This window comes from Coregonus clupeaformis, chromosome 19 (genome assembly GCF_020615455.1).
Source record: "Coregonus clupeaformis isolate EN_2021a chromosome 19, ASM2061545v1, whole genome shotgun sequence".
Classification (NCBI taxonomy): domain Eukaryota; kingdom Metazoa; phylum Chordata; class Actinopteri; order Salmoniformes; family Salmonidae; genus Coregonus; species Coregonus clupeaformis.
The window spans coordinates 9,021,847-9,046,320 of NC_059210.1; the positions used below are offsets into that span (position 1 = coordinate 9,021,847).

The 24,474-nt window shown below is 42.5% G+C and overlaps 1 protein-coding gene across 1 annotated transcript; it reads right to left on the reverse strand.

The window, feature by feature from the left end:
• Window positions 1-3,706: 3,706 nt before the first annotated feature.
• LOC121531599 (FYVE, RhoGEF and PH domain-containing protein 6) lies at window positions 3,707-24,442 on the reverse strand. The gene is made up of 20 exons (XM_041836894.2): window positions 24,237-24,442; window positions 21,163-23,440; window positions 19,341-19,482; window positions 19,066-19,164; window positions 17,480-17,631; window positions 16,833-16,989; window positions 16,549-16,636; window positions 12,155-12,205; window positions 11,890-11,948; window positions 11,711-11,782; window positions 11,539-11,607; window positions 8,616-8,699; window positions 8,339-8,418; window positions 7,632-7,734; window positions 7,333-7,479; window positions 6,920-7,025; window positions 6,098-6,192; window positions 5,752-5,880; window positions 5,300-5,457; window positions 3,707-4,644 (listed from the first exon to the last, which is right to left on the reverse strand). The coding sequence occupies exons 1-20, from the start codon at window positions 24,244-24,246 to the stop codon at window positions 4,608-4,610; spliced, it is 4,116 nt and encodes a 1,371-aa protein (XP_041692828.2). The 5' UTR covers window positions 24,247-24,442; the 3' UTR covers window positions 3,707-4,607.
• Window positions 24,443-24,474: the final 32 nt, after the last annotated feature.

A 24,474-nucleotide genomic window follows, 5' to 3' on the forward strand; every position in this document is an offset into this window, starting at 1 on the left:
TAGTTATCTTGTTATTAGTTGTTGTTAGTTGTTATTAGTCCCATCCTTCAGCTCCATTCAACACCTCCCATCTATCTCTTAACACCATCCATATTGGATTTCTATTTGCCATATATTTTTCAACTGTAATGTGATGTTTCACAAAAGTTCTGAACCCTTCTATTCTCATTGTTTCTACAGATTGTAAATTGAAAATAAACATTTTTGCTAAAAGTATTATTATATTATTGATCGATTGACTATGACTTTTCAGATCACCCAGTAGTGCTATCTGCAGTGTTAGCTCCAGGTAAATATTGCAATCCTTCAGCCATTCCTGGATCTGTGACCAAAAACAAACTACAAATGGACAGTACCAAATCAAATGATCGGGGCGGCAGGTAGCTTAGTGGGTAAGAGCGTTGTGCTCGTAACCGAAAGGTCGCTGGTTCTAATCCCCGAGCTGACTAGGGGAAAAATGTTGATGTGCCCTTTAAGCAAGGCACTTAACCCTAATTGCTCCTGTAAGTCGCTCTGGATAAGAGCGTCTGCTAAATGACTGAAATGTAATGATTCTGTCTTTTCGCAGCAAAATCTGCAGAGCTGGGAAGATTGTATCCCCCATATAAACAACGTTCTATTGGTAGCAAGAATTTTGTATAATAATTTAAATTGAAAAATTATAGTTTTTGAATCCGGCGTTGTTTTGCGTATCAGTTCATAAACACTATACCATGGAATCGGTACGTCAAAAATCTCTTCCCAACTATTTTCCAATCTATATGGGACGGCTGTCAATCCTTTGGTCCTTAAATGAAACTGATATACTTTTTTATTTATTACAATTTTCTTTAACCAATTATGTTCTTTAATGCAGGTCCGACAGACAAGTTCCTTACTTTTCCCCCCTTCCACTTTCCTCTTCCATTTTTGCGGTAATGCTGCAATTATTTGGTTGTAATTTTGAGTAGAGCAGACATTTCCATATGTTTTTGTTAGCTGCATGTGCGACATAACTCCACCAGTCCTACCTATGATATCATTTACGAGGATTATACCTTTTTCTTTTTTTTTTACATACTTTTTTGAAAAATATTGTTTATTAATTAGTATATTTGAGTTTAACCACAATATTTGTTGCATTATTTGTTCTGTCATTTCTGGAGGATTAAATTGAAATTGCAACCAACTTTCTATGGCTTGTTTTAGAAATTGTGATATTTGGGAGATTATTTCCTTTTCAAATAACTGAAAGTGAGAGGTTGTAATCTGAATAAAGGGGAAAAGGCCATTCTTGAACATGGGGTGAGACAATCTTACTAATTTGCTAGAGAACCAGTTTGGATTTAAGTATAACTTTTGTATGACTGAAGCTTTCAGTGATAGGTCTAATGCTTTAATATGTAATTTCTGTCCTCCGAATTCATATTCATTATATAAATAGGCCCGTTTAATTTTGTCTGGCTTGCCTTTCCAAATAAATGGAATATTTTTTTCTCATATAATTTAAAAAATGGTTCGCTAGGCGTAGGCAAGACCATAAGCAAATAGGTAAACTGGGATAATACTAAAGAGTTAATCATGGTGATCTTTCCACAAATTGACAGGTATTTACCTTTCCATGGTAGCAAGATCTTATCTATTTTTGCTAACTTATTGGAGAGTTATTGGAGTGAGATCATTTATTTCATTTGGGATATGTATTCAGAGTATATCCACATCACCATCAGACCATTTTATTGGTAAACTACATGGTAATGTAAAAATTGTATTTTTTAGTGATCCAATACGTAATATAGTATATCTATCATAATTTGGTTGTAATCCAGAGAGGTTAGAAAATGTATCTAGATCCTCTATGAGGCTGTGGATTCAAGTTGTGGATTTAAAAGAAAACATGAATCATCAGCGTACTATGACACCTTTGTTTTTAAGCCCTGGATTTCTAATCCCTTGATATTATTGTTGGATCTGATTTTAATAGCTAACATTTCGATGGCCACAATAAATAGATATGCCGATAGTGAACAACCTTGTTTCACTCCTCTTGACAGTTTAAAACTTTTGAAGAAATAGCCATTATTTACTATTTTACACCTAGGGTTACTATACATGATTTTAACCCATTTTATAAGAGATTCTCCAACATTGAAATGCTCCAGGCATTAATATATAAACTCCAGTCGTACTTTATCAAATGCCTTTTCAAAGTCTGCTATGAATAGTAGGCCTGGTTTCCCAGATTTTCATAGTGTTCTATTGTTTCCTGTACTTGCCTTATATTATCTCCAATGTATCGTCCATGTAAAAAACCTGTCTGATTAGAATTAATAATGTCCGACAATACCTTTTTAATTCTATGCGCTATACATTTTGCTAGAATGTTTGCATCACAACACTGAAGTGTAAGGGGCCTCCAATTTTTTACATGGACTGGATCTTTATATTTCCCACTTGTATCCTGTTTCAGTAATAGTGAAATCAGACCTACTAGCCTACTGTTGATGGCATAAGAGATGAGACAGCGAAATATGACAAAGGTGTTTATTAAAATAGGCACATAGTGCAGAAAAGGGGTAATCAGACCAGTAAATATAAAATACATGTAAACTTGATTTATTTAAAATTCTATCTAAAATCAATATCCATGATAGCTAAATATTTAGAGTACAATAACAAGGATTGAGCACTCTAGTGCCTAATCAAATAATATTGAGAGGTAAACTGTAGGGATTTGATTTCTTCATTACAGTCAGAACAAGCTCAAAGGCCCATGTGTTCATGAGTGAATTTCCCCTCACACACAACTGCATCAATGTTTTTCAGGTGCCGTAAACAAACAGACATGTCTGTTCTACTCAATGCAGTGTCTAAGATAAAGTTGTAATGGTGTGAATTATGCTCATGTTGTGTTTCTCCCTGATGACATAACTGCAATGGCATGCTGAAAAGAGGTCTTATGTATCAACAACATTCCATAGAACAAGTCCTGGGATAAAACAACACATTTATTTGACTGTTCTACATAATACATTAGCACGAGTTGATTAAAATAAGATATTCAAATCAACCTTAACGGCAAATACTAAAAATGCAGATGTTGTCAATGTATAGAGATTACTTGATCAACACCGGTAATGATACAATAACATGATGTAACAAAACTCTACAGCTCTTATGTACAAGCCTCCAGGTCAGGCTGCACTGGAATTGGTAAAATAAGGCCAAATATTGTCTTCAACTAAGTATAGTAACTTTAGCACCTGGGTCGTTCCACGAAATAAGTGCCTTTTGCGTCTTTGATATTTTAAGTAGAAATTGTGCCCAAATATTGCATTTTTAAAGCCTGTTATATTAATTGAAGTGCCCTTTAATATAGACCACATGGAGAATTCAATAAATCATATTTTTCATATAAATAAAAATATTTGCTAAAGTGCCAAAAATGCAGCATTTTGACATGTCCCTCCGTGCACCCTCTGTGACTTCTAGGAAGATTTTAAAGAAGGCACAGTGATGCCAAAACGTTGGTGGTTTCTTACCCAATAAATTACTGGGAGTTTATACATAGTGTGCGACTCCTCTCTATTTGTTTTTATAACCCACTTAATCCCAACATTTATCCAAGTTTCCACCATCATTGTAAAGCCCTAGTTATTTTTGTTGCTTTGACAAAGTCCTTTCTGAAGATTTACTTAATGTGATTAGTGATTAATTTACATCTGTCCCTCATTTTGTCAACCCTGTTATGTGAACTGAACTCTCATTTTAATATGGTGAAATTATTCCTTAAAAAAAAGTGTTTTGCAAAAGAAACGTTGAACATCTAATATTAATAATAATAATAATATGCCATTTAGCAGACGCTTTTATCCAAAGCGACTTACAGTCATAATATTCAAACCATAGTGTAAAAGCAGGTGAGCTGGTTCTACTCTTTCTGGCCATTTTCTGGTGTTTTTTAGTGGAAAGGTGAGCGGGCCGAACATAACACGTCAACCCTGTTACCCATAGATGGACAGGCTAGAAATGTTTTAACAATCAATAAATACATTCTGAAGCTTACTTTCAATTGCCCATCCCCTGTTGCACACAACACATTTCCATTCCCCCTGTCACAAGGGGATTTATGGCTGTTTTAAGATGAAAATCGCCAACCCTGTTACATTATTTTGCACTTATACTATAGTATATTTTTATTGAACCACTTGAGATGGAAAAACATGTTTTTCTATGAAGTTGAACATGCGCTCTATGACAAAATGTTAAAATTAGGTGAAATCAAACGGTTTTTTTCCACACCACGTTACACTACTCAAAAGGCACCTGATTGGTGGAACGACCCACCTGTGCTCTATCAGCCATAATGCCCACCAAAGAAATCAGGTTCATAACAATAAAATGTGTATTTCATTAATGCTTAAAAATCCTTAATTGGGGCTTTAGGTGTGCTTGCATCAGCAATTAATACCTCCCCTTCCTCTTATTGTTTTCAGTAGAGACATATTAATTGTATTACAATTACAATATCCACATCATCATCATCATCATACAGAGTGACACAGCCACACCTTCATAACGTTACTGCTTAGGTACAGTTAATCGACTGCGGGTACAGAGAGTGATGGTCAGAGCACCATGGCTTCCTTGAACGCATCTATCCATCTGTCAAAGACAAAACAATACAGTTAGTAGGTAATCACATATGTGTATCACAGTTGAGAGTAAAGCGTCAGCATGCTTCAGTTCGGCTGCCGGCCATTCGGCTAGGTGAACCGAACGAGTGCGCGCATACTTCCTTAAAAAGACCTTTGCTTGAAAAACAAGAAAAAAAAAAAGCGCAATAGTACTGTTTGTCCACTTTGAGACGCCGTAGCCAGTTAAACTTCCTCAAAATAGTCTGAATTAATCGAAGATAACTCAAGAAATCTTATTCATTTGGATGTTTTTGAGCAATTTTAAAATCTAACTAAGATATTCCGTGCAGTATTTTTCAATGAAAAATATGCATGAAAACGAGTCGTCTCTTGTTCAATGATAAAGACTTTATTGAAGAATCCCTACTGTTGACCAATCACCGATGAAGGGGCGTAGACTTCGGCTCCGAACTTCGGCTTGCCTCCATAAAAAATGTGTGCCTGAACAGCCAAAAAAATCCCTCACCGAAGTCCAAAACGAACAAAAACGTCACAAAATGTCGTCATAATATATGCACAAACTCTACCGAACTGTTTCGGCTGGGAAGCATGCGCCTTCAAGAGGGAACACATGTGTATCCTATCAATAGCATCATATGATTGGCATTGAAATCCTTGTGTACCTTTGGGCGGTTTGGCAGTCGTCGGCCTTGAAAATGTAATGCAGCGTGTTTTTGTGATAGAGCTTGAACTGCTGCTTCTGAGCTGCTGGCCCTGGACCCTCTTCCTCCTCTTTCAACATGAAGCCCAGCAATGGCTGGCTCTCTAACGCTGCCACGTTCTATGAGTGAGAGAGAGAGAGAGAGAGAGAGAGAGAGAGAGAGAGAGAGAGAGAGAGAGAGAGAGAGAGAGAGAGAAGTTGGATTTTGGTGAATTAAACTCAAACACTTGTCTTTTTCATATATTAAAAAAAAAAAAAAACCTGTAGAAGAACAGAACTTAAATAATGTCTCAAAATATAGAATAGCAGAGGCATGTGTGCTATGTGAGTAACAGGTGTCGAATACATTGAGAAGGTCTTTGTCAGAAAATCTTGATCAGATGAATTTACACTATAGGCTACTGCAGCACCTACCTCACTGGCAGCGTACGTATACAGGACCTTGTTCTTGATGACGAACCAAAGCCTCTTCCCCTGCTTCTTATTGCCCTTTGACCTCTGCAGGTAACCACTCATAGACGAGTTGACTGTGTTTGCGGACACCTGAAACAGCAAAGATCATTGGATAGCATCACTGACTAATCATCAGTAACATATGGGTCGTGTTCAGTGGGCACCAAATGGATGAAAACGGTCTGAACCCGGGGAGGTATTTGAATCTGAAAATGCTAATTTTCCAGTACGAAACGTTTTCCTATGGTGTCCCCCTAATGAACACGAACGAGACCCTAATTGAACTTTAGAGTGGTGGACTAGTCACCTCCTTGAGGGCAGCAGGAATCCTCTTCGTTTTCCTGCTGAAAGCAAAGGAGGATTTTCCACCAGGGGAGAGAGTTGGAGACAGGGCCTTTTCACCTACAAAAGGGAACGGACAAAATAAATGTCTAATCGCTGGACCCAACATATATAGTGTTCTTCTGCATGTCTTTATTCATCTACAAAATAAAGTAAACCAATCAATCAACGAACCACTGTTTGGAAGCAAGTTCTATTCTAGTCTGTACGGATGTCCATCTAATGATTTACTCAGATTAACTTTGACATAAACCATTGCCATGTTAAATGATGTGTGGAGGAAACAAGTCCCTTTCAGATTAAAACAACACATTGGATCTTATTCATCAAGAATGTGTACGTGTTAAAGCCAATACATAATTTATTGACATCACGTCATCGTTGGAGACACCTTAGGAGACACCTATCGCAAGTGCCAATCTGTAAAAATGGCATCTGCAGGTCTGCAAGTACATTGCTAATACAGCAAATGACACGTTTATTTTCATAGCATACTGTAGTGTAGCCCTGACAATTAACAGATGATCACGGTGACCCTAAGTGAAAAGAAGCAAATCACTATGTCAGACTGGCCAGTGGTAGCCTCGTCCCGTATGGCATGAACACAAAAGATAGAGGCCAAGGCATTGGGCCTTCTACTGTGTAACAGTGTGTTACATGGAAGCAGGCCTTACGCCTCTGCTGGCTACGAAGCACTGATCACACACTATAGTCAGCTGGTTCTTAACACACACACACACACACACACACACACACACACACACACACACACACACACACATCTTACTTCTCTGCTGCTGTAGTACAATAAAGCACTGATCACACACTCTGGCCAGCTGGTTCTTCAGATACTCCAGACATTGTTTGTTGGAGGAGCAGGACTGGCACACCACCTATAGATGGTGTACAAACATTATTACTATACCACGGCATTGTTGAATACTAGTTTCTGATTGGCTTGAAGGGCATTCTAGAGTGTGCAATATTTGCAATGCATGTATGTAATGCAATACACTGAAACATAAACCAATGGTACAGCAACAAATCCCAGCCTTTCTTTAATGATTTTGAGTGGAATTCTTAAATCCACTGAGGCATATGTTCTGTGGTCCCAGTGGAAGATGCCCCCCTCATCCATATCAATACAATATAATCTTTTAATTAAATGTTCTTAATGCTCTGTTTAATTGTGCCCCTTACCTTTCCACAGGCTCGGCAGTGGTGTCGTCTCCAGGTGAGGGTGAACTCACAGGTGCAGACCATACACATGGTGGCCCTTGGGTCTGGGATCCAGATAGGGGCCTTAGAACCCAGGGGAACTCCACTGCCAGTGTCCTCAGACCCAGTCTGCACATAGAATAGTATAGAATAGACTTTATTGTCCAATTTGTGTCTTCTGCCCATCTCAACCCCTCTGTAATACCTTACTCAAAGCCTGCATGTATAATGCACTATGACGCAGTTATAATGCATTGTAACGCTTGTCATGTCATCACTACCTCCTCCTGAGACTTGCTGGAGATGAAGGAGATCTTCTTCCTGGTGTAGTCATTGATCGCCGTGGAGATGGCCTCAAGCCAATCATCTCTCTCCACCGCAGAACTACAGAAGAAGAAGACAGGACGTGTCAGTCTACTGCTGAACTGGACATGAAATTATTGTTTAATGCAAGGGTAAATAGATGGGTAACACTCTACAAAGCCAGCAGGTATCATGTATTATTATGCAGTTACAATTATTTAAAGAATTATCATAAGCATGTATGAACCTGTTATAATGGCTTATAATAATCTCATAACGATCCTGACTAAATACCAGCCATTTTGAATAAGCTCTTTTATAAAGAGATGATAAAGTCTCATACATGCTTATAATCAGTATTATAACCTGGTTGGTTTGAGCCCTGAATGCTGATTGGCTGACAGCCGTGGTATATCAGACCATAATACCACGGGTATGACAAAACATGTATTTTTACTGCTCTAATTACGTTAGTAACCAGTTTATAATAGCAATAAGGCACCTCTGGGGTTTGTGGTATATGGCCAATATACCACGGCTAAGGCTGTATCCAGGCACTCCTCGTTGCGCCGTGCCTAAGAACAGCCCTTAGCCGTGGTATATTGGCCATATACCACACCCCCTCAGGCCTTACTGCTTAAATATGAAGCATTACAACTTGCTCTATATTGTGACCGGTTCTCACCTGCCAGAGAGTATGAAGGAGCGTTCCACACTCTCAATGGTCAGCTCATTCTGAAAGGCCTCTTGGCTGGGTTTGCTAACCTGCAATTACATTCATTTTTTTAACATAACTATTACAAGCTTTCTTACCAGAGTAATACTATGATTTTGTGGTGGAACATTAAAAAACTATGAGCTAATCTGAAATTGATCCATATTGCTTTATGTGGCTCTGGCCAGATTTAGTGCACTATATAGGGAACAGGGTGCCATTTCAGACACAGATAATGAGCTCTCACCTTCATCCCAGTCAGAGACAGCATGTTGTTGAGTTTGAACTGCCCAGATTGAACAGGGGTGGTGTACAGCAATGTGTCGTTGAACTGGTAAAAAAATAATATAAGAAATACATTTTATTTCACTGGAATTGCTCATTGTGCAGTATTTAGCAATAATAATAATAATCATGAGTCTGGAAGCAGTCGTTGTGATGTGTGCGTAGCATGAATGTATATACTCTGAGTGTACAGTGGGGAAAAAAAGTATTTAGTCAGCCACCAATTGTGCAAGTTCTCGCACTTAAAAAGATGAGTGAGGCCTGTAATTTTCATCATAGGTACACGTCAACTATGACAGACAAAATGAGAAATTTTTTTCGAGAATATCACATTGTAGGATTTTTAATGAATTTATTTGCAAATTATGGTGGAAAATAAGTATTTGGTCAATAACAAAAGTTTCTCAATACTTTGTTATATACCCTTTGTTGGCAATGACACAGGTCAAACGTTTTCTGTAAGTCTTCACAAGGTTTTCACACACTGTTGCTGGTATTTTGGCCCATTCCTCCATGCAGATCTCCTCTAGAGCAGTGATGTTTTGGGGCTGTCGCTGGGCAACACAGACTTTCAACTCCCTCCAAAGATTTTCTATGGGGTTGAGATCTGGAGACTGGCTAGGCCACTCCAGGACCTTGAAATGCTTCTTACGAAGCCACTCCTTCGTTGCCCGGGCGGTGTGTTTGGGATCATTGTCATGCTGAAAGACCCAGCCACGTTTCATCTTCAATGCCCTTGCTGATGGAAGGAGGTTTTCACTCAAAATCTCACGATACATGGCCCCATTCATTCTTTCCTTTACACGGATCAGTCGTCCTGGTCCCTTTGCAGAAAAACAGCCCCAAAGCATGACGTTTCCACCCCATGCTTCACTGCAGGTATGGTGTTCTTTGGATGCAACTCAGCATTCTTTGTCCTCCAAACACGACGAGTTGAGTTTTTACCAAAAAGTTCTATTTTGGTTTCATCTGACCATATGACATTCTCCCAATCCTCTTCTGGATCATCCAAATGCACTCTAGCAAACTTCAGACGGGCCTGGACATGTACTGGCTTAAGCAGGGGGACACGTCTGGCACTGCAGGATTTGAGTCCCTGGTGGCGTAGTGTGTTACTGATGGTAGGCTTTGTTACTTTGGTCCCAGCTCTCTGCAGGTCATTCACTAGGTCCCCCCGTGTGGTTCTGGGATTTTTGCTCACCGTGATCCTTGTGATCATTTTGACCCCACGGGGTGAGATCTTGCGTGGAGCCCCAGATCGAGGGAGATTATCAGTGGTCTTGTATGTCTTCCATTTCCTAATAATTGCTCCCACAGTTGATTTCTTCAAACCAAGCTGCTTACCTATTGCAGATTCAGTCTTCCCAGCCTGGTGCAGGTCTACAATTTTGTTTCTGGTGTCCTTTGACAGCTCTTTGGTCTTGGCCATAGTGGAGTTTGGAGTGTGACTGTTTGAGGTTGTGGACAGGTGTCTTTTATACTGATAACAAGTTCAAACAGGTGCCATTAATACAGGTAACGAGTGGAGGACAGAGGAGCCTCTTAAAGAAGGAGTTACAGGTCTGTGAGAGCCAGAAATCTTGCTTGTTTGTAGGTGACCAAATACTTATTTTCCACCATAATTTGCAAATAAATTCATTAAAAATCCTACAATGTGATTTTCTGGAGAAAAAAAATCTCAATTTGTCTGTCATAGTTGACGTGTACCTATGATGAAAATTACAGGCCTCTCTCATCTTTTTAAGTGGGAGAACTTGCACAATTGGTGGCTGACTAAATACTTTTTTCCCCCTGACCAGGTGAATCCAGGTGAAAGCTATGATCCCTTATTGATGTCACTTGTAAAATCAACTTCAAACCAGAGTACAGTACCAGTCAAAAGTTGACACACCTACTGATTCAAGGGTTTTTCTTTATTTTACCAGTGTTATTTCATAGTTTTGATGTCTTCACTATTATTTCTACAATGTAGAAAATAGTAAAAATAAAGAAAAACCCTTGAATGAGTAGGTGTGTCCAAACTTTTGACTGGTACTGTAGATTAAGGGGAGGAGATGGGTCAAATAAGTATTTTTAAGCCTTGAGACAATTGAGACATGGATTGTGTATGTGTGCCATTCAGAGGGTGAATGGGCAAGACAAAAGTTTTAAGTCCCTTTGAATGGGGTATGGTAGTAGGTGCCAGGTGCACCGGTTTGTGTTAAGAACTGCAACGCTGCTGGCTTTTTCACACTCAACAGTTTCCTGTGTGTAATCAAGAATGGTCCACCACCCAAAGGACATCCAGCCAACTTGACACAACAGTGGGGAAGCATTGGAGTCAACATGGGCCAGCATCCCTGTGGAACGCTTTCGGCAGCTTGTACAGTCCATGACCCATTGAATTGAGGCTGTTCTGAGGGCAAAAGGGGGGGGGGGGGGGTACAACTCAATATTAAGAAGGTGTTCCTAATGTTTGGTATACTCAGTGTATGTGTGTGGGTTAGTGAGTGCATGTGTGCTAAGGTTTGTAGAGTCAGTGCAGGTGGTCAGTCCAGTTCAAGTGTTCAGCAGTCTGATGGCTTATAGATAGAAACTGTCTCCGAGCCTGTCGGTATCAGACCCACGGCTGCGGGAAGATGGGTTGGGCGTGCTGAGATAATTTTTTCTTCCCACACTGCTGACGACTATTTTAGTCCGCTCATACAGGAGTAAATTTTGAAGGGATTTTTTATTTCTTCAAAACACCCCTACTTCCCGCGGCTATGATCAGACGTTATGCTTTCGATACATGTGCAGGGAGAAAGGAAGGAGACACAGCTGGGTAGTGTTCAGTAGGAACGAATCAGAAGGCACTATCTGAACGTGTCAAATAAAAAAAAAGGCTAATTTTGTTTCCTACTCACCAGGAAGAACATCCTGGGCTGCATGATCTTCCTGGAGAGCTTCATCAGAACCCCCTCTTTCAGGAACACCTGGAACACACCAATCAGATACCAGTGCTATAACTCTTTCGAAGCCAATCGGTGAAGAACCAAATTCATATCAGTGAGCCAGGAGGACCCTGCTGATACCCACCCTCCCAGGCAGGACGATCTCGTGGTGTCCGTTCAGACTGCACTGAACCTGAATCAGCTTCTGGAAGTTATCCTGAGAGAATAATAGGAAAAATTAAAAAAAAGTGAATATTCCACCACAGCTATTGTCATAAAGGCAGTGAACTTAAAGACAAGTAAAATGATGTTCTTCTATCTCACCCCCTGTTTCATGATGTCATTGGCATGGTTGGCCACCTCCTTCACTATGCCCAGGGCAGCTGTGGGTGGATGTGGAGATACAGGATTAGGCTACTATTTCAGTAAAATAATACATTTAATACCCCAGACTTTCTGGTTCACTTCAGTCTATTACAGCTACTACACTTGTCGTGCTCTCTACAATAATGTTGACACCCTGTGCTGTTGAGGCCACTTGCTCTACATGTAGAAGGAATACGTCTAGAATTATTTTATGCAGCTTTACCTTGTGTGTCTTTGTAATCTGCTGAGTCTGGAGACAGGTTCTTCAGGTAGTCTGAAAAGACAAACCATTTCAGAGAACATAAAACATGCCAATGATACGACACTAGGAACGGCCAATTGGCAGTTCAATAGGTCAATACAGGTGCCTTTGTTACTACACAGGACAAGTGCTTTGAATTGTGTAGAAAATTCCTGGAATGTAATTGGACTCTGAAAATCCTGATATACAACAACCAAAAGGTGCTTGTGAAATGGAATTATACAAGAGTGACGTGGTGAAAATAAATTGTTTACATTTTGGCAACGTTCAGAGCTGTGCGTCCATTAGTCTCATGCGATGCTAAGCCCTCTTACATGCTAAAGCTTGTTATGTCACCAAATCAGATTTGGACCATGCTTCAAAATCTTAGTATGAGTGGCTTGAGGAATAGGTGGAGAATTCGACATGTTTTGAATGTCTTTGACCAGTAGATGGTGATGTGACACCATTTAGCTTACTTGTATTTATTATGGATCCCAGCAGTTCCTCTTCCTAGGGTCCAGCAACATTAAGGCAGTTGTATACAATTTAAAGTATTACATGACATTAGATTTCATAACACTTTTCACAACACATTAAGTGTGTTTCCTCAGGCCACTACTCTACTACCACATATTTACAACACAAAATACGTGTGTGTAGAGTGTGTGTCTTAACATGTGTATCATGTGTACAGTGGGGAAAAAAAGTATTTAGTCAGTCACCAATTGTGCAAGTTCTCCCACTTAAAAAGATGAGAGAGGCCTGTAAGTTTCATCATAGGTACACGTCAACTATGACAGACAAATTGAGAAAATAAAATCCAGAAAATCACATTGTAGGATTTTTTTTATATGAATTCATTTGCAAATTATGGTGGAAAATAAGTATTTGGTCACCTACAAACAAGCAAGATTTCTGGCTCTCACAGACCTGTAACTTCTTCTTTAAGAGGCTCCTCTGTCCTCCACTCGTTACCTGTATTAATGGCACCTGTTTGAACTTGTTATCAGTATAAAAGACACCTGTCCACAACCTCAAACAGTCACACTCCAAACTCCACTATGGCCAAGACCAAAGAGCTGTCAAAGGACACAAGAAACAAAATTGTAGACCTGCACCAGGCTGGGAAGACTGAATCTGCAATAGGTAAGCAGCTTGGTTTGAAGAAATCAACTGTTGGAGCAATTATTAGGAAATGGAAGACATACAAGACCACTGATAATCTCCCTCGATCTGGGGCTCCACGCAAGATCTCACCCCGTGGGGTCAAAATGATCACAAGAACGGTGAGCAAAATCCCAGAACCACACGGGGGACCTAGTGAATGACCTGCAGAGAGCTGGGACCAAAGTAACAAAGCCTACCATCAGTAACACACTACGCTGCCAGGGACTCAAATCCGGCAGTGCAAGACGTGTCCCCCTGCTTAAGCCAGTACATGTCCAGGCCCGTCTGAAGTTTGCTAGAGTGCATTTGGATAATCCAGAATGGGACAATGTCATATGGTCAGATGAAACCAAAATAGAACTTTTTGGTAAAAACTCAACTCGTCGTGTTTGGAGGACAAAGAATGCTGAGTTGCATCCAAAGAACACCATACCTACTGTGAAGCATGGGGGTGGAAACATCATGCTTTGGGGCTGTTTTTCTGCAAAGAGACCAGGACGACTGATCCGTGTAAAGGAAAGAATAAATGGGGCCATGTATCGTGAGATTTTGAGTGAAAACCTCCTTCCATCAGCAAGGGCATTGAAGATGAAACGTGGCTGGGTCTTTCAGCATGACAATGATCCCAAACACACCGCCCGGGCAACGAAGGAGTGGCTTCGTAAGAAGCATTTCAAGGTCCTGGAGTGGCCTAGCCAGTCTCCAGATCTCAACCCCATAGAAAATCTTTGGAGGGAGTTGAAAGTCCGTGTTGCCCAGCGACAGCCCCAAAACATCACTGCTTTAGAGGAGATCTGCATGGAGGAATGGGCCAAAATACCAGCAACTGTGTGTGAAAACCTTGTGAAGACTTACAGAAAACGTTTGACCTGTGTCATTGCCAACAAAGGGTATTTAACAAAGTATTGAGAAACTTTTGTTATTGACCAAATACTTATTTTCCACCATAATTTGCAAATAAATTCATTAAAAATCCTACAATGTGATTTTCTGGAATTTTATTTTCTCAATTTGTCTGTCATAGTTGACGTGTACCTATGATGAAAATTACAGGCCTCTCTCATCTTTTTAAGTGGGAGAACTTGCACAATTGGTGGCTGACTAAATACTTTTTTTCCCCACTGTATGTGTAAGCTTGTGTCTGTACCTGTGTGTCTCTTCACAGTCCCCACTGTTCCATAAGGTGTATTTCTACCTGTTTAAAAAAAATCTGATTCTGCTGCTTGCATCAGTTACCTGATGTGGAATAGAGTTCCATGTTGTCATGGCTATATGTAGTACTGTGTGCCTCCCATAGTCTGTTCTGGACTTGGGGATTGTGAAGAGACCTCTGGTGGCATGTCTTGTGGGGTATGCATGAGTGTCCGAGCTGTATGCTAGATGTTTAAAAACAGACATTTCTGTGCATTCAGCATGTCAATACTTCTTACGAAAACAAGTAGTGATGAAGTCAATCTCTCCTCTACTTTGAGCCATGAGAGATTGACATTCATATTATTAATGTTAGCTCTCCGTGTACATCCAAGGGCCAGCCGTGCTGCCCTGTTCTGAGCCAATTGTAATTTTCCTAAGTCCCTCTTTGTGGCACCTGACCACACGACTGAACAGTAGTCCAGCTGCGACAAAACTAGAGCCTGTAGGACCTGCCTTGTTGATAGTGTTGTTAAGAAGGCAGAGCAACGCTTTATTATGGACAGAATTCTCCCCATCTTAGCTACTGCTGCATCAACATGTTTTGGCCATGACAGTTTACAATCCAGGGTTACTCCAATCAGTTTAGTCTCCTCAACTTGCTCAATTTCCACATTATTCATTATAAGATTTAGTTGAGGTTTAGGGTATAGTGAATGATTTGTCCCAAATACAATGCTTTTAGTTTTAGAAATATTTAGGACTAATTTATTTCTTGCCACCCATTCTGAAACTGACTGCAGCTCTTTGTTAAGTGTTGCAGTTATTTCAGTTGCTGTAGTAGCTGACGTGTATAGTGTTGAGTTATCCGCATACATAGACACACTGGCTTTACTCAAAGCCAGTGGCATGTCATTAGTAAAGATGGGAAAAAGCAAGGGGCCTAGACAGCTGCCCTGGGGAATTCCTGATTCCACCTGGATTATGTTTGAGAGGCTTCCATTAAAGAACACCCTCTGTGTTCTGTTAGACAGGTAAGTCTTTATCCACAATATAGCAGGGGGTGTAAAGCCATAACACATACATTTTTCCATCAGAAGAGTATGATCGATAATGTCAAAAGCCGCACTGAAGTCTAACAAAACAGCTCCCACAATCTTTTATCATCAATTTCTCTCAGCCAATCATCAGTCATTTGTGTAAGTGCCATGCACGTTGAATGTCCTTCCCTATAAGCGTGCTGAAAGTCTGTTGTCAATTTGTTTACTGTAAAATAGCATTGTACCTGTATCTGGTCAAACACAATTTTTCCCAAAGTTTACTAAGGGTTGGTAACAGGCTGATTGGTTGGATATTTACATTTTACATTTTAGTCATTTAGCAGACTCTCTTATCCAGAGCGACTTACAGGAGCAATTAGGGTTAAGTGCCTTGCTTAAGGGCACATCAACAGATTTTTCACCTAGTCGGCTCCGGGATTAGAACCAGCGACCTTTCGGTTACTGGCACAACGCTCTTACCCACTAAGCTACCTGAGCCAGTAAAGGGGGCTTTACTATTCTTGGGTAGCGGAATTACTTTTGCTTCCCTCCAGGTCTGAGGGCACACACTTTCTTGGAGGCTTAGATTGAAGATATGGCAAATAGGAGTAGCAATACCGTCCACAATTATCCTCAGTAATTTTCCATCCAAGTTTTCAGACCCAGGTGGCTTATCATTGTTGATAGACAACAATCATTTTTTCACCTTTTCCACACTCAAAATTACAATGCTTGTCTTTCATAATTTGGTCAGTTATACTTGGATGTATAGTGTCGGCATTTGTTGCTGGCATGTCATGCCTAAATTTGCTAATCTTGCCGATGAAAAGGTGGAAGGAGTTGTTTACTGTAATTATGTGCAATGATTTAGCAATCTTGTTAGCTCTCTGTGCACATTTGAATAGTAATAGTCTAATCCTGATATGTCTGACAGGCTTTTTTCGTTGTCCAGGACTGTGTCCAGGAACACGGCCCATAACAACCACACACTCTGGAACACGGCCCATAACAACCACACACTCTGCTGCAGTTTACCTGTGAGCAGCATCTGATATTGAGGGATCCTCTGAACAGGTTTCAGTAGGTAATGCCTCAGAGCAAGGCTGGCACAGCGAGGACCAGCCTGAGCAACAGAGTCAGAAAACATTATTTACAACACACACTGGCAGGCACAAACATGCACACATGTACAGACAGAAAGTAAAACACACACACACACACACACACACATACCGAGAGACACCAACACCAAGCATATCACAAACAACCCTTCAACTTCAAGCAATAACACACCAAAACGGGTTGACCCAGTGGTTTACCTCAAATTCCCGCACCACTGCCGCGAAGGCTGGGTTCTTCCTGCTATGCTCGTCTAGTAGGGCCACATTCTTGTCAAATTCTCGGATGTACGTGGAGTACATCTTCAGATAGGGCCCTTTCTTCACAAAGATGTCCGCTAGCCGACCATGCTCGTCCCTGATCAATGAAACAGAGGCTCAGACATTAAGAGAGTGAGCGATGGAGTCTCTGATTTATTTCAGTTAGAGCTAGCACAGTATTGGTGAAAGATGCAACATTTAACCAGTCAAGCTTAGATTTACCACCTGATTTGATTTTTATGTGTGGTTTACCTGAGGACTGATAGATGTGTGTTTGTGTGTCATGACAGAGACTTATGTAGGTGTAATTGCTTCGTCATGGTTATTAAAGGATGTTGATGGAGATCAGATAGTGGTGGGTCTGGTCATAGAAATATAATGAATAATTCTATGAATTCTAATTACACCCTTTTCACACTACTGAGTCAATCCAAGACGAGCTGTGTTGAGCTGGCCTGGTTATGCATCCACAATAGATACTGGAACCTTGCTGGAAAGGACAATATAAAAACATGGAAGTCCATGCCAGCACAGATCGGTTCAGGTTGGCACGGTACTGTGAAAATTCTATTGTTCTAAACTAGTACCACTGGGCGACCCTCTCCTCCAGCTCTCTGAGCAGGTCCTGGTTCAGTTCGTAGAGCTGGGGCAGATAGTACAGGATTTGGTTCAGAATAGGCTCCTCTATAACAGGCTTCCCACTCCGACGGGACGTCTTTGCCACCGCCTCACGGAAGTCCTGTAGGGGGAGAGGGATGGACGTGTCAGAGAGAAAGACAGGCAACACACACACACACACACACACACACACACACACAATTAGTCTGTATATCATGGCTATTCTTTTTATAGAACACATTAAAAGTGTTAGGCTGCAAACACACCACACCAAATGTTCTAAATTGCGAACATTTCAGTGCACGAGCCATCCTCGACCTCTGACCTCTATACCAAGCAGCCTTCCATTAAAGCCCTGTTTGTTTCCAGGAACCCCACACATCCCCAGTCCTTAAAGAGTAGAGGAGGGTAGCAGGAGGGGAGGAGAAGAGCCTTGGGGCTAGCAGGGAAAGCTGTTTCTGCTTCTCTTTCTGATGATGGTGGAGGTATTTGGTGCTTTATTTGTGGTTTACGGGGCACAACTAGGGCAGCAGAGAAACTGCTTACAGAACAGATTACAACACATTCAGCACCAGATTGGCCGTAAGGGGCCCAGGCCCTGTAGCAGGGAGCTCCTGTTGGTTACATCTGCTGCTCACAGTCTTAATGCACTGCTCAGCTGAGGTGGGGGAATCAAGGTTCAAGTACTGGGGGGTAAGGGGACTGCACAGGACACCCCCATAACAAATCATGGCCCCACCATATGAATATCAATATGCCCCATCACCCCACAACCAGTCAGTGAAGACGGCAATACATTTTCCATTACACTGGTGATTTGGTTAAAAGGGCAGATAGATTGCTGAATCAAACACATGCCTACAGCATAACTTCCTGCCTCTCCCCCACAGTGTGGTTTCAGAGCTAGTGACTCAGTCAGTCATGTTTCATCTGAGGCACTGCCTACAGCATTATTCTCTCACTTCGTATCTCGTGCAGACCTACCACGTCTTAGTCCTTGGAATGTACTGTATGTGTAAACAAGGAGAAAAAAAAACCCCTATTGTGCAACTAATTAGAAAAATCCCTGGCTGAACCTAGACATCAGCTGTTTCACTATTGGTAAGATGTTCAAACCTAAACCGAGCAGGATAGCAGCGAATGACTGGTTAGACCAACACTAAGTTCAACAAAACACCATTAAGTGACCATTCTCCAGCTCAGACCAGCTGAACATAATTTCTCTCTCTCTTGGACCACTGTCAGATCACACCACCGCTGAAAGGCCTAGGGAAACCAACAGGAATGCAAGCCGTGCGGATGAGAGGAGTGAGGTGTAGTGTGCAAGGCCCAGAAACCCAGTGTGTCCCCTCTTGGTGGGGTGTGGCCCAGTGGTTAGCATAATCAAACACACATGGAGCAGTCTGGAGAACATACGGGAGTTCTCACTAGATTAAAACTATACAGTACAGAAAAACACAAACCACAGGACTTGAGACTAAGATAGCTTCATACAAAAACGGTGTTGATAGGCTATCAAATATGTAGCACAGAGGGAAAATGCCAGAATACTCACGATATGGAGAAGCTTCAGGACATTGACAAATACATTCTCGGAGCTCATGATCTCCCTGGCGATGTGGACTATCTTGCTCTGCTTGGCACCACTGCCAGCCTGGCAAGGACACGGGTACAAACACATCAGGTAAATCACTACATTTCACCAAGGTTATTGGTTCAATTCTCACAGGGATCAGATACTAGAAATGCATGCACTCACTGTACTGCAAGTCACTTCACATAAAAACGTCTGCTAAGTGGCATATTTTCTTTCTAATTGCAGTGTCTCACCTCCCTCTCCTCAGGATGCTCAGGTTCTCCTTTACTAGAGGAAGAACTGTCATCATCCTCTTCATCTGAACTCTGAACCATGATGTCCTCATCAGACTGACCTTCATCATCTAGTGGGCCAACATCCTCATCTACAGAACTCCTGTTGGAACAAGATATGATGGTCAGTAAGAACAGACACGCACCTGGAAAATCATCCTGAAACTCACCTATGGGAAAGAAGGGGTGGGAAGACAGAGTGTAACCTTAAAAAAAAAGTGTATAAATGTGAAAGAGGGAGAGAAGGGAACTGGGCAAGTGGGGGGGGGTAGTTTTTACTGAAGAAAAATCATCAGTCCATTAGTATTCCACCATTTCCTGGAGTGACCACACAGTACACACATGAAATAGAGGTTTGACAGTCCGACCAGGGAAAACACATTTTACTAGTCAACTCCTCACACACAACTCAACATACAAGACCAAAAGCAATGCCTTGGGTCAGCTGACGGGTTTGGCTAGATGCCACCTCTGCCGCCAACCCAAACATGACAAAGGACTTGGTTCCAAACCAGTTACCCCTCTCTACTCCTAGAACATGAGGAAATGAAAGGTTTGGATAGGTGTAAGCCACAGGTCAAACCAAACATTAGAAAGCCCCGGTTCCAAACCGGTAACTCTACCCTAATCCTAACCCCTTATTGACTCCAACAAGCTATAATATTACAAAAATACCACCTAGCCAAGCAAAAGGCTTGGCAGAACTCTTGATAGGGGCTGGTAGGATTTGTTTAGAACTGGGCTACCTGAAGTAGCCGCCTCCTCTGTGCATACTTAGGCAATATACCCTGTTCACAGTAGAGATGCTTCTATGGCTGTTTTGTATAAGTGATCAGCTGATTGTGCTTTGTTTGTGATTGTTGCACTCTGAAACACACAGGCCTGACTAACACACTGAGCCGTTGGTTCAAGGCACAGAACACTGTAATCCTGAGCTGCTTTATATTTTTCAAACGCCAACTGATTTTTAGTCAGACCACTTTTAGTGCCGGTCGTTGAGGTACCAATAACACTAATACCTTACCTTTAAAGTCTGCTCAGAATAGACCTAGATTCTAAAATGGCCAAAACAAACCTCTAAAAGAGTGACAGACAGCGATGCAAGACTATATATAGTCTCTAAGTAACTGGATAAGAGTGACTACTAAAAAGGACTAAAATGTATGGAAATGTTGCTTATGTTTCTGAGGAAAGGGTCATCAAACAACATCCCTCATTACACTAAACTCCCTGCAGCTGGATATTTAAGTGAATCTCTGAAAGATGTGTCACTCCAGAACACGCTTTAGTGCCAGCCTAGCTCAGCTCACCAGACTGGAGTTTCCATTAACACTACATACTGAGCATAATTCCCCTTAGTCTGTCATGACTCATGACACAGAATCGCTAAGAATAACAACCAACCTGTGAAAGGTGTGCTGCTAAGATAGAACACGCTTTAGTGCCAGTCTTCCTCACCAGACAGAGTGGAGTATCCAACTCAACAACCACACACATGCAAGGAAGTCACATTGACAGTTATCGCTTCTCCTAGAACGCTGCATCAGGATATGAGAGGACTTGGCTGGCAGCTGTAAATAGAGTTTATGCCACTTTGAATCGCCGCGGGTTCGAATCCAGTCCACTGCCTTTCTGACACATTCAGTCTCCATCTATCTTTCCTACTACATTCCTCTTCCCTGTCCAACAAAACATACGCAAAATATGTCAAATCTATTCAAAAAGAAAAAGAGTCTGGGTCATTTTACCTTGACGGCATTAGAACAAACAATCAGAAGAATACCTCTCAGTGCTGCTGTGCTGTTCACTGTGTTTCTTCAGGGGATGGTACGGCTCCTGTTCCTCATAGATATTGGCATCATCATACAGGTGGTTGTGCCACTCCGACTGGTCCGGTGGTGTACCCACCCTCAGCTCACTCCCCCGTAGTCCCAGTCCAACAGGCTGGTTAAAATACTCAGGTATCGCCTCGTAATAGGGAACATTTTCATACTCCACAGCCTGCTCCGCTCCGGGGTAGTGGATCTCATCCCCGTCCACGCTCTGCTCCGTACCAACCCCGATCACCCCCAGCTGGGGACAGGAGAACTTGCGGGCGTCCCCCACCCGAACGCCCAGGCGTTCCTGGAAACAGACGCCACTATTTTGGTGTACATCATCCGCACATTGTTCTGCCTCAGCTGCAGTGCAGTCTAGAGACTGGCCTCCCTTGGCTAGCAGCTTGGGCAGCATCTTGACAGAGAGTTTCAGATCCAGAAGCCTCCGGAAGGAGTTCCGTTTCTGTCCCACAGAGGGGGTCAGGTCGGCGGAGGAGAAGGACTTGGCCTTCTGTTTCCCCAGGCTGGAGCGAGACTGCTTGGACGGTGACAGCGTTTCATCTGTTGGCAAGCTGCCCTTTGTCTGTGTGTTGTCTGTGCTCCCCTTACGGGATACAGGAGACACCAGCGTCTGAAGGATGCTGCTCCTTCGTGGTTTATCCTCTCCTGGGGTTGCAGGGAGCTTTCTCATAGCTTTCACGGCCTTGGTGAGGGCACGTCCATCATCGTCACTATCGGAAGTCTTTCGTTCCTCCCCTTCTCTCTCTTCTGACAGTTCCTTCTTCAGTACCCATGCTCCTGGGGAGCTGTGTCCCAGCGGTTTCTTGGGGACGCCGGCCATCTTGTTTTGAGCACTCGCATTTTCTTTGTAACGCTCAGTGGTTGCTAAGGTGAGGAGAAAGTGGCAGTTGGAGTCGAACTCTAGCTGGTTGGGAAGACTGGTCGAGAGAGGACGACAACTAATCTCACCATGTATCTCCTCCTCCTCTTCATCCTTCCCTTCCTCCTCCTCTTCCACTGAACACTCCATTTCATAGACGCCGTCATCCGTGGGGAGGAGGTGCAGAGGGGAGGAGGTGGGGAGGAGGTGCTGAGAGGAGGTGGCAGAGGAGGTCTGTGCTCCTCTCTCAGGTTCAGACAGAAATGCGTCCTTTCTGGGAGGGGGAGCAGCAGGAACAGGTGGTGGGCCGGGTGTCCTGTAGGATGGGAGACCCTCCCAGCTATCATTTGTACTGGCAGGACATTCTGGGACGTTGTGCGCCCGAGAAGCAGGTGCGTTGACAGAAAGAGATGGGCTGCTCTTCCTCTCCAGTGACACCTTCACCTTTCTGACAGTCGTTTCCCTCCCTGGCCTCCCCTCCGCTCTACCCCTCCCCTCCTCTGGGTCTTCCTGTCCAACCAGAGCAGACTTCCTGGGTTTCCGTAGTACAGGGACAGGGAGGGGCTTCCTAGGAGCAGCTGGGTTCTGATTGGATGTGCCAGTGTCTCTGCCAATCCCTGTGGAGCTGGTGGGGTCTTCCTGTTCTCCGTCACCAATGGCATTAGAGGAGGTGGTGACGGCGTTACCGTTGGCTTCATTGCTCTGAGGAAGAGGGTGCTTTATGTCAGGGTGTGACGATGGCGTCACAATGTCTGAGTTTAGGTTCTGTTTGGGGTTTAAGAGGTGGTTATTGGTGGACAGCAACACAGCCTGTACGCAAATGTCTGGTAGAGTGTTGTTGACTGCTTGGCTCTTGTTGTTGTTGGCTCCTTTGTTCTCTCGAGATCGAAATCTGGGAACCGGATTTATTCTAGATTCCTCCGTTTTGCCTTTGTTATGCAATGTTTTCAAGTCTTTTTGAATTGTGTCAATCACTACATCCGTTGCGTTACCGTTCCCCACACACAGACAGTTATTCTGGCTACACAGGCAGATAGGAATAATATAATCCCAATCAGGTATTCCATTCCTGGAGTTCAGAAGACCTATACTTGTAGACATCTCTGATGGTCTCTGAGAATCTTGCACGGTTGTCTGATGGTGATGGGTAGTCTTTGAGGAGAGAGGTTTGTACTCCACAGCGGTGGTGAGGCATGGTTTGGGTAGGCATGGTGGTTTGGGGGCCAGAGCTGGTTTAACTGTCTTTGGTGTACCGAGGGAAGCCTGGGAGAGGCCATCTCGTTTGGGGGCCGAGGAGGGGTAGGGCCCTGGCCTCTGTGGCTGGGCGATCTTTGGTTTGGGGGCAACCGGTGGTTTCTGCATGCCTGGAGAGAGAGGGGGAGAGGGGGGAGAGAGAGAGAGAGAGAGAGAGAGAGCGTGAGAGAGAGAGAGAACGAAACAGGTGTTAAAAATTGAGAGAAAGTGGCAAAATCCCGAAGACTTCAAGCACTCAAATGAAAGTAAAAGGTAATATTCTCAAGATTCTTGAAGTATAAAAAAAAAAAAACGAATAATCCATTGAACATTTAAATTTTCTGAAAAGGCAGACAGATGCTGGGTGAAAGAGGAGAAAAAGGCCCGTCACCAAGTACCACAATACCACTCAGCGGGGTTGACATACCAGGCATATCACATGACTATTGTTTTCTCCACACACACTTCTCAACAGTACAGTAATCTCATGAATGGCCCAGCCAACAAGGCAGCGATGGGAATTACTAGGAGGGGGGAGTATGGAGCTGGTGCCGGGTTATGTGACTGCTGAGTGGTCAAGTGGACAGAGTAGCTACTAAATGTGCACTTGCTCACTTTTCTTCATGGATTTAAAAGGAACTGAATGTAGTAAGAAATATGGTGGAAACTCCCTCTAGCCCGTTCTTATGCCAATTGGACCAATCCAATACTCCAGGCACAACGACAATCAACACTAGCCTAGTGTATGCACTAGGGCCACCAAACAGCTCCAATTATTATTTTATACCAAATACATTTGATTTGAATCCCAAATTTAGCATTGTTTAAATAACAATATTAAACGACTATTTATAGCTTGCTTGACAAATTCGACAACCCAAACGACATCGATTGACACTTCTCATCAACTATTGCCAGTCAACAAACCTGCGCTCATGACGATGATTCCTGCCGCACAATCACACTCCTCTGGCTACTCAAAACTTATCTTCCAACTCAACCCAGGGAAACCGCCGGTTTCTTCATTCTTCCTTAAGACTCATTGTCAAAACGTTGTAGTTAATCTTGCGATCTGCCTCTTAAAGATTTGGTTAAATTTCTACTTTTGATCCTGACCTGGCAACAGTCGCGATGCACTGATCCACTCCGATGTTATCAACTGTTA